This window comes from Ascaphus truei, chromosome 1 (genome assembly GCF_040206685.1).
Source record: "Ascaphus truei isolate aAscTru1 chromosome 1, aAscTru1.hap1, whole genome shotgun sequence".
Taxonomy (NCBI): Eukaryota; Metazoa; Chordata; class Amphibia; order Anura; family Ascaphidae; genus Ascaphus; species Ascaphus truei.
The window spans coordinates 521,430,314-521,441,880 of record NC_134483.1 but is presented as its reverse complement, the minus strand read 5'-3'; the positions used below and the strand labels follow the sequence as shown (position 1 = coordinate 521,441,880).

The window sequence follows — 11,567 nt, the reverse complement described above, 5'->3', positions numbered from 1 at the left end:
CTGTTTTACACAACAAGAAATTATTATTAAAATAACTGCAATTCACAATGACGCGTGTTATCGGGGTGAAAAAGGTAAAGTAATGGCAGTGTGTAAAGAGATAATATCGAATACCAAATAAGAACATTGGAGTAGATCCTCAGAAGGTCGCTAATTGTTTTCAATCTCCGTTATCTCGATTTAACGTATCCGTAACGCGTATCCCCAACGGTGCTTAGTGCTACAAATAAAATAACGGATCCGTACGTTTTAACGAACCTTATGCTTCCTCATGTGTAAATTACATGGTAACGAGCAGTTTACCTAACAGTGTTAGCACCGTCCTAAATCTGCCGTTACTCAGACCCGGGGGAGCATTGAGTTATTTCTAAGAATAGCATAAAAGTAATGTAATGAGTATAGGTCTTGACCCTTTTCATTACAAAAAGTTACATGAATCATATAAATGAATATAGTATAGATTATATCAATGTCATATATATTTATTATATAATATATTATTATTGTTTTATATATATGTGTGTGTGTGTGTGTGTGTATATATTATATAAACATAAACTATATTTTTGTTTGTGTGAACTAATATAGTATATAATGTAATTATGACTGTATACAGTATGAGTGTACAATAATGTATATCCATACCTCAACAATATTAATACATTTTTCATTTATATTAATGTACAATTAATATAAGTGAAGTATGGAAATTGTTATTGTACATTAATATAAATGAAATATTAATTCATATTGTTGAGGTATGTATGTATTATTATTGTACAGTCATTATTACATTATATACCATAAAAATTAAATTAAAAAGTTAAGTGTAAACATGATAGCTTTTGGTATCACACGTGAAAATCTGTGTTAATAACGCACCTTAAAGTTTGACAAATGCGCATATGCAGCGTATGGGAGAACGCAGGTAACGTAATGGTGGTGGTTTTGTTAACGGACTTTATTTATGCCTATGATTAACTTTGATCCCCATTAAATGAAGGAAAAATAATGTCCACTAAATAATAATTGTAACGTAACATTATTTGCCCTAATTTAGCGCACTTCCGATGATCTATACCCACTGAACGTCAGTGTCGGAGAGGCCTGCGACACTTCGCACTGTAGGGGTTAAATGCAAATATCGGATTTCTCAGTAAGTATTTGGGGTTTTCCAGGCTGTTTGGCCACATGCAATCGCTATACATCACTAGCATAGTCCTAAGAAGATGCCTTGTGCATGTGTTGGCAACTAAGCCATCCATGTGCAGACCAGGCTGAGTATTTTTTAAGTAGGCTGGTGTCTGTGGGTGTAGGGTGAGGTTTCTGGCGCCTCTCACAGGCCCCTCGTCCTATACACCCACAGTGTATTTTCTTTACACCACAGGTGGCCCCACACTGTGATAGGCTGTACTCCAGGTCACGTGCTGGCAGCCTGTAGGTGGGGGTTGTGGATACGTTATTAAACTGTGTCAGGTGAAGGCATCTCGCACCTAATTCTGAGCAAAGATGAAGAGCCCCAGGCACAGCTTTGCCTGCAGCTGCTGCATCCTTCTCATCTCTATCTGTGTCACAGGTAAGTGACAGGAGCATAATATGGGGCACATCTTATAGACACGCTCTCACATCTTCATAGCACAGAGAAGCCACCACATGCAACCAAATGACTGCCATTGTTACGATCAGAATGAAATCTCCTTGTAGGGAGGACTAGGGAGGTCGTTTAATTTTCCGGTGATACGCGTCGGGTGGGGGGGAACCTTTATGAGGAAGAGAGTAGAAAAAGGATGCATTAATAAACCGAAGATCAGGACGCCCCTGTGACAGAAAGGGGAGTCTCGCTGGTGTGGGTGTCGTTATTAGCAGTATTAATAGTAGTGGTATTATTAACTAGCTCTGATAATATGTTGGGCGCTTTACAACACATTACATATGCAATGGTTTCTTTTTAGGAGAGGGATTTCTCAGCTTGTGTCAGAATGCGTTACCTTTCATTATAAATGGGTTTCAACATAAACTTATTATCCCTAATAGCAGCATTTACTATACAATTAAAATCAATGGACTTAAAATGTATTCCTACTGTTTCGGTTAGTCTCCTCACATGCCGGTTAGATTGTAAGCTCTTCGGAGCAGGTACTCCTTCCTCCCAATGTTCCATTTATGTCGTCTCGCCCGTATTATTATAGCCCCTGTATTGTTACTGTATTGTGACTATGGGAATGTGCCGTGTGCCTGGCGGGTACTATAAGAATATACATTCGTACAAAACGTCTCCTCATATTTCCCCAGGATATTGCAATCGATGCCCTTCGGATATCTTTACTCTCTGGGCCGGTTGGTTATCTACTTCTGTTGGTGATAATGTCATTTATTACATTGCTGCATATCCCCCGCTGTACTACAAAATAGGTGTGTGGCCTGTACAGTAAATAAACAACAATAATGACCTCTAGATAAAGATATGCGCACCAATCATTCTGTGTGAGAGGAATCTCTCTCCCGGAGAGTGTCGAAGTAACACGAATCCAGTGAAATAAACATTGATGTAATAATGTGAAAGTTTTTAGAACCGCGCCTGGGTTAAAACTTTGCAGGCTGACAGTTTAACCCATTGCATAGCCCACCTCTGTATAGAGCAGTCCTCAAGAGTTACCGACAGGTCTGGTTTTCTGGATATCCCTGCTTCAGCACAGGTGGCTCGATCGGTGATTGATTGAGCCACATGTGCTGAAGCAGGGATATCATGAAAACCTGACCTGTTGGTAGCTCTTGAGGACTGGAGTTGGTTACCCCTGGTATAGAGGATGCTGTAAATGTAATTCTGACATTTACGCTGTTCAGGTTCACAATATCAAATCACTTACTTGTTTTTAAGTTTCTTTGAAAAATAAATAAATAGATTTTTTTGCTTTGCTAGATTTGGTGTCGTTTTTTTATGCGCTGCATTTTTGCCGCCGGGAGACTTCGATACATAACTCCCAATGCGCTGATAAAACGTAGAAAACAAAAATCCATGCGCAAAAGGAAAGTTCTTCCATTAAATGATTGAAGTTGATGGGGAGAAACCCTTTTACTGTTATGCCAAAAAAAATGCAATACTATTGAATTCGATGGGGAGAACCCCTCTTAATTCTAGGCAAATGTACTAGATACAATATGTATTCGTAAAAAGACAATTTAAACAAAGTTTAACCTGAAGAGTCGTGGGGGTCATTTATCAATGTGTCTGCCTGCAAAATTCAAAACGTTGCTCCTTGTTTAGCACAGGAAATAATCTCCTGGTTTTCAGTGGGATTTATTTTCTTGGATAAATCTTTTGTTGTTATTTTCTCCCAATTTGAGGATTATTTTCCAAGGTCTCCTGGGGACAAATATAACCCGACATCAGCAATAAGAAGGAAAAACCTTCCCATTGAAAACAATGCGGTTTTCTTCTCCTTTGATAAATGTGGTGCAATATTTTTCCACTAGTTTCCCCAAGCTTGGCCGCCTGGAGACTCTGATAAATGGACCACATGATGCCGGGAAAGGAACAGGGCAGTCGCATGTATTTTATAATGAGGAAGAAAAAAATCCAAGGTAGACAGAACGGAGCTTAGACATTTACGTAGAAGGATTTTTACGCACATGTAGAAAGATGGTGTATTAAGACCATTCTCCCTCCGTCACAGAGGTAAATGAGAATACTCGCAGGTAGTATTAGGACCTGCAGAGTGGTCATGCGTGACGTGGCTGCAGGCTTATAACGCTTTGGACATAGAGTTTAACTAAATGACCCTTACTTATGAGCAGACAAACAGCTAAGTATTTAACTATATACTTTGTCATCTGGATGTTGCATTGAGGTTTTTTGTTTTTTTGTTGTCTACATAGCTTAGAAATGTCTTGTATTTACAGTTGTTCCGGACATTCTTGGTTTTCATCTTTATGCCTGGAATATTTGATATGACTATGAGATAAGTTTTGTGCGATCACGCATAACACACTTTGATAAAAGTACCCCAAATATTGCTATTAATTTTATATTCTGGGCCCATGTTTTATTCAGCCCATTTTGGATTATTTATTTATAACTGCGTTAAAAGCACCACAATTAATTATAGTCTACCAGCATATGGTTTATTTTATATTAAAATACTTCTATCAGAAGAAATATAATATTTACAATATTCTGGGATTCCATAATTATTGGCATAAACATTTTACCAGTTACATGTAAGATCAAATTTGTCCTGATGCAAAATCTTGGGCTGTAGGGGAAAAAAAGGAGGGGGGAGGGGAGTTGCTGTACATTATTCATTGAGATCCCATGAAAATCCCATATAATTAGGACAACAGTGAAAATTTAAAAGCATTCATGCCTTTTAAGAGATTTAATCACTTTTTAGCCTTTTTGCAGTCTTTTTATATTTGACTTTCGCTAAACCACTTCTCTTTACTCAGAGAAACATTGGTTTTGTATGGATTATTATTTATATTGTGCCAAAAATGTACCCAGTATCCTCCAGAAATAGTGCTGTACCTGAGGCGTAGAATTAGGAAACAGTATACAGAGCTGGGATAAGCGCATCAAATATAAAAGTAAATAGGGGATAGGCTCCCTTACAGCTTAAGGCAGGGGTGGGCAACTCCAGTCCTCAAGGGCCACCAACGGGTCAGGTTCTCAGGATATCCCTGCTTCAGCACAGATGGCTCAATCAGTGGCTCAGACGAAGGGGTTAGTTGGGAGACATACAGACACCGTAGGAATGCACGACTGTGTTGGTTTATAAATCATGACCAATAGAGTAAGCACAGTAAGTGGGCCCTGGGTGAGTACTGTAATACTGCTGATCATTACTTCTATACCCGCTTTCCGCCTACGGCAATATGTTGTAGACCCCAATTGCACTGAAAGGGTTAATGCCAGGTGCAGTTCCTCTTGTCAGAAATCCACCTACTTTTCAACTGAATTGCTGTTTTCATGACGGTACGATTTGTGATGTGGCAGTACCGGGTTCATTTACTGTATGTAGCTGTCAGAACGGCCGTATATAAGCCGTGTATCTAAATGTGTATTCAGATATATTTGTGATTGAGACTGGCAGTATATTTGTGATTGAGACTGGCAGTATATTTGTGATTGAGACTGGCAGTATATTTGTGAGTGCGACTGGCAGTATATTTGTGATTGAGACTGGCAGTATATTTGTGATTGAGACTGGCAGAATATTTGTGAGTGAGACTGGCAGTATATTTGTGATTGAGACTGGCAGTATATTTGTGATTGAGACTGGCAGTATATTTGTGAGTGAGACTGGCAGTATATTTGTGAGTGAGACTGGCAGTATATTTGTGATTGAGACTGACAGTATATTTGTGATTGAGACTGGCAGTATATTTGTGATTGAGACTGGCAGTATATTTGTGATTGAGACTGGCAGTATATTTGTGATTGAGACTGGCAGTATATTTGTGATTGAGACTGGCAGTATATTTGTGATTGAGACTGGCAGTATATTTGTGATTGAGACTGGCAGTATATTTGTGATTGAGACTGGTAGTATATTTGTGATTGAGACTGGTAGTATATTTGTGAGTGAGACTGGCAGTATATTTGTGAGTGAGACTGGTAGTATATTTGTGATTGAGACTGGCAGTATATTTGTGAGTGAGACTGGCAGTATATTTGTGAGTGAGACTGGCAGTATATTTGTGAGTGAGACTGGTAGTATATTTGTGAGTGAGACTGGTAGTAGTTTTGTGATTGAGACTGGCAGTATATTTGTGATTGAGACTGGTAGTATATTTGTGATTGAGACTGGCAGTATATTTGTGATTGAGACTGGTAGTATATTTGTGAGTGAGACTGGCAGTATATTTGTGAGTGAGACTGGTAGTATATTTGTGATTGAGACTGGTAGTAGTTTTGTGATTGAGACTGGCAGTATATTTGTGATTGAGACTGGTAGTATATTTGTGATTGAGTCTGGCAGTATATTTGTGATTGAGACTGGCAGTATATTTGTGATTGAGACTGGTAGTATATTTGTGATTGAGACTGGCAGTATATTTGTGATTGAGACTGGTAGTATATTTGTGATTGAGACTGGTAGTATATTTGTGAGTGAGACTGGCAGTATATTTGTGATTGAGACTGGTAGTAGTTTTGTGATTGAGACTGGTAGTATATTTGTGAGTGAGACTGGCAGTATATTTGTGATTGAGACTGGTAGTATATTTGTGATTGAGACTGGCAGTATATTTGTGATTGAGACTGGTAGTATATTTGTGATTGAGACTGGCAGTATATTTGTGAGTGAGACTGGTAGTATATTTGTGATTGAGACTGGTAGTAGTTTTGTGATTGAGACTGGCAGTATATTTGTGATTGAGACTGGTAGTATATTTGTGATTGAGACTGGCAGTATATTTGTGATTGAGACTGGTAGTATATTTGTGATTGAGACTGGTAGTATATTTGTGAGTGAGACTGGCAGTATATTTGTGAGTGAGACTGGTAGTATATTTGTGATTGAGACTGGTAGTAGTTTTGTGATTGAGACTGGCAGTATATTTGTGATTGAGACTGGTAGTATATTTGTGATTGAGACTGGCAGTATATTTGTGATTGAGACTGGTAGTATATTTGTGAGTGAGACTGGCAGTATATTTGTGAGTGAGACTGGTAGTATATTTGTGATTGAGACTGGTAGTAGTTTTGTGATTGAGACTGGCAGTATATTTGTGATTGAGACTGGTAGTATATTTGTGATTGAGACTGGCAGTATATTTGTGATTGAGACTGGTAGTATATTTGTGATTGAGACTGGTAGTATATTTGTGAGTGAGACTGGCAGTATATTTGTGATTGAGACTGGTAGTAGTTTTGTGATTGAGACTGGTAGTATATTTGTGATTGAGACTGGTACTATATTTGTGATTGAGACTGGTAGTATATTTGTGATTGAGACTGGTAGTATATTTGTGATTGAGACTGGCAGTATATTTGTGATTGAGACTGGTAGTAGTTTTGTGATTGAGACTGGCAGTATATTTGTGATTGAGACTGGTAGTATATTTGTGATTGAGACTGGCAGTATATTTGTGATTGAGACTGGCAGTATATTTGTGATTGAGACTGGTAGTATATTTGTGATTGAGACTGGTAGTATATTTGTGATTGAGACTGGAAGTATATTTGTGATTGAGACTGGTAGTATATTTGTAATTGAGACTGGCAGTATATTTGTGATTGAGACTGGTAGTATATTTGTGATTGAGACTGGCAGTATATTTGTGATTGAGACTGGCAGTATATTTGTGATTGAGACTGGCAGTATATTTGTGATTGAGACTGGTAGTAGTTTTGTGATTGAGACTGGCAGTATATTTGTGATTGAGACTGGCAGTATATTTGTGAGTGAGACTGGCAGTATATTTGTGATTGAGACTGGTAGTATATTTGTGATTGAGACTGGTAGTATATTTGTGATTGAGACTGGTAGTATATTTGTGATTGAGACTGGTAGTATATTTGTGAGTGAGAATGGCAGTATATTTGTGATTGAGACTGGCAGTATATTTGTGAGTGAGACTGGCAGTATATTTGTGATTGAGACTGTTAGTATATTTGTGATTGAGACTGGCAGTATATTTGTGATTGAGACTGGCAGTATATTTGTGATTGAGACTGGTAGTATATTTGTGATTGAGATTGGTAGTATATTTGTGATTGAGACTGGCAGTATATTTGTGATTGAGACTGGCAGTATATTTGTGATTGAGACGGGCAGTATATTTGTGATTGAGACTGGCAGTATATTTGTGATTGAGACTGGTAGTATATTTGTGATTGAGACTGGCAGTATATTTGTGATTGAGACTGGTAGTATATTTGTGATTGAGACTGGTAGTATATTTGTGATTGAGACTGGCAGTATATTTGTGATTGAGACTGGCAGTATATTTGTGATTGAGACTGGCAGTATATTTGTGATTGAGACTGGCAGTATATTTGTGATTGAGACTGGTAGTATATTTGTGATTGAGACTGGTAGTATATTTGTGAGTGAGACTGGTAGTATATTTGTGATTGAGACTGGCAGTATATTTGTGATTGAGACTGGCAGTATATTTGTGATTGAGACTGGCAGTATATTTGTGATTGAGACTGGTAGTATATTTGTGATTGAGACTGGCAGTATATTTGTGATTGAGACTGGTAGTATATTTGTGAGTGAGACTGGCAGTATATTTGTGAGTGAGACTGGTAGTATATTTGTGATTGAGACTGGTAGTAGTTTTGTGATTGAGACTGGCAGTATATTTGTGATTGAGACTGGTAGTATATTTGTGATTGAGACTGGCAGTATATTTGTGATTGAGACTGGTAGTATATTTGTGATTGAGACTGGTAGTATATTTGTGAGTGAGACTGGCAGTATATTTGTGATTGAGACTGGTAGTAGTTTTGTGATTGAGACTGGTAGTATATTTTGTGATTGAGACTGGTACTATATTTGTGATTGAGACTGGTAGTATATTTGTGATTGAGACTGGTAGTATATTTGTGATTGAGACTGGCAGTATATTTGTGATTGAGACTGGTAGTAGTTTTGTGATTGAGACTGGCAGTATATTTGTGATTGAGACTGGTAGTATATTTGTGATTGAGACTGGCAGTATATTTGTGATTGAGACTGGCAGTATATTTGTGATTGAGACTGGCAGTATATTTGTGATTGAGACTGGTAGTATATTTGTGATTGAGACTGGCAGTATATTTGTGAGTGAGACTGGCAGTATATTTGTGATTGAGACTGGCAGTATATTTGTGATTGAGACTGGCAGTATATTTGTGATTGAGACTGGCAGTATATTTGTGATTGAGACTGGCAGTATATTTGTGATTGAGACTGGCAGTATATTTGTGATTGAGACTGGCAGTATATTTGTGATTGAGACTGGTAGTATATTTGTGATTGAGACTGGTAGTATATTTGTGATTGAGACTGGAAGTATATTTGTGATTGAGACTGGTAGTATATTTGTAATTGAGACTGGCAGTATATTTGTGATTGAGACTGGTAGTATATTTGTGATTGAGACTGGCAGTATATTTGTGATTGAGACTGGCAGTATATTTGTGATTGAGACTGGCAGTATATTTGTGATTGAGACTGGTAGTAGTTTTGTGATTGAGACTGGCAGTATATTTGTGATTGAGACTGGCAGTATATTTGTGAGTGAGACTGGCAGTATATTTGTGATTGAGACTGGTAGTATATTTGTGATTGAGACTGGTAGTATATTTGTGATTGAGACTGGTAGTATATTTGTGATTGAGACTGGTAGTATATTTGTGAGTGAGAATGGCAGTATATTTGTGATTGAGACTGGCAGTATATTTGTGAGTGAGACTGGCAGTATATTTGTGATTGAGACTGTTAGTATATTTGTGATTGAGACTGGCAGTATATTTGTGATTGAGACTGGCAGTATATTTGTGATTGAGACTGGTAGTATATTTGTGATTGAGATTGGTAGTATATTTGTGATTGAGACTGGCAGTATATTTGTGATTGAGACTGGCAGTATATTTGTGATTGAGACGGGCAGTATATTTGTGATTGAGACTGGCAGTATATTTGTGATTGAGACTGGTAGTATATTTGTGATTGAGACTGGCAGTATATTTGTGATTGAGACTGGTAGTATATTTGTGATTGAGACTGGTAGTATATTTGTGATTGAGACTGGCAGTATATTTGTGATTGAGACTGGCAGTATATTTGTGATTGAGACTGGCAGTATATTTGTGATTGAGACTGGCAGTATATTTGTGATTGAGACTGGTAGTATATTTGTGATTGAGACTGGTAGTATATTTGTGAGTGAGACTGGTAGTATATTTGTGATTGAGACTGGCAGTATATTTGTGATTGAGACTGGCAGTATATTTGTGATTGAGACTGGCAGTATATTTGTGATTGAGACTGGTAGTATATTTGTGATTGAGACTGGCAGTATATTTGTGATTGAGACTGGTAGTATATTTGTGAGTGAGACTGGCAGTATATTTGTGAGTGAGACTGGTAGTATATTTGTGATTGAGACTGGTAGTAGTTTTGTGATTGAGACTGGCAGTATATTTGTGATTGAGACTGGTAGTATATTTGTGATTGAGACTGGCAGTATATTTGTGATTGAGACTGGTAGTATATTTGTGATTGAGACTGGTAGTATATTTGTGAGTGAGACTGGCAGTATATTTGTGATTGAGACTGGTAGTAGTTTTGTGATTGAGACTGGTAGTATATTTGTGATTGAGACTGGTACTATATTTGTGATTGAGACTGGTAGTATATTTGTGATTGAGACTGGCAGTATATTTGTGATTGAGACTGGTAGTAGTTTTGTGATTGAGACTGGCAGTATATTTGTGATTGAGACTGGTAGTATATTTGTGATTGAGACTGGCAGTATATTTGTGATTGAGACTGGCAGTATATTTGTGATTGAGACTGGCAGTATATTTGTGATTGAGACTGGTAGTATATTTGTGATTGAGACTGGCAGTATATTTGTGAGTGAGACTGGCAGTATATTTGTGATTGAGACTGGCAGTATATTTGTGATTGAGACTGGTAGTATATTTGTGATTGAGACTGGCAGTATATTTGTGATTGAGACTGGCAGTATATTTGTGATTGAGACTGGCAGTATATTTGTGATTGAGACTGGCAGTATATTTGTGATTGAGACTGGCAGTATATTTGTGATTGAGACTGGCAGTATATTTGTGATTGAGACTGGCAGTATATTTGTGATTGAGACTGGCAGTATATTTGTGATTGAGACTGGCAGTATATTTGTGATTGAGACTGGCAGTATATTTGTGATTGAGACTGGCAGTATATTTGTGATTGAGACTGGTAGTATATTTGTGATTGAGACTGGCAGTATATTTGTGATTGAGACTGGCAGTATATTTGTGAGTGAGACTGGCAGTATATTTGTGATTGAGACTGGTAGTATATTTGTGATTGAGACTGGTAGTATATTTGTGATTGAGACTGGTAGTATATTTGTGATTGAGACTGTTAGTATATTTGTGATTGAGACTGGCAGTATATTTGTGATTGAGACTGGCAGTATATTTGTGATTGAGACTGGTAGTATATTTGTGATTGAGACTGGTAGTATATTTGTGATTGAGACTGGTAGTATATTTGTGAGTGAGAATGGCAGTATATTTGTGATTGAGACTGGCAGTATATTTGTGATTGAGACTGGCAGTATATTTGTGATTGAGACTGGCAGTATATTTGTGATTGAGACTGGCAGTATATTTGTGAGTGAGACTGGCAGTATATTTGTGAGTGAGACTGGTAGTATATTTGTGATTGAGACTGGTAGTATATTTGTGATTGAGACTGGCAGTATATTTGTGATTGAGACTGGCAGTATATTTGTGATTGAGACTGGTAGTATATTTGTGAGTGAGACTGGCAGTATATTTGTGAGTGAGACTGGTAGTATATTTGTGATTGAGACTGGCAGTATATTTGTGATTGAGACTG

At 37.5% G+C, this 11,567-nt stretch overlaps 1 protein-coding gene across 1 annotated transcript in view; it reads left to right on the top strand.

Moving 5' to 3' along the window:
* Positions 1-1,245: 1,245 nt before the first annotated feature.
* CD8B (CD8 subunit beta) overlaps positions 1,246-11,567 on the top strand; it is a 36,352-nt gene continuing 26,030 nt past the window's right edge. Inside the window, exon 1 of the mRNA XM_075571882.1 lies at positions 1,246-1,576. Within this exon, the coding sequence (XP_075427997.1) occupies positions 1,510-1,576 (67 nt within the window). The 5' untranslated portion in view covers positions 1,246-1,509. The remainder of the gene's footprint in view (positions 1,577-11,567) is intronic.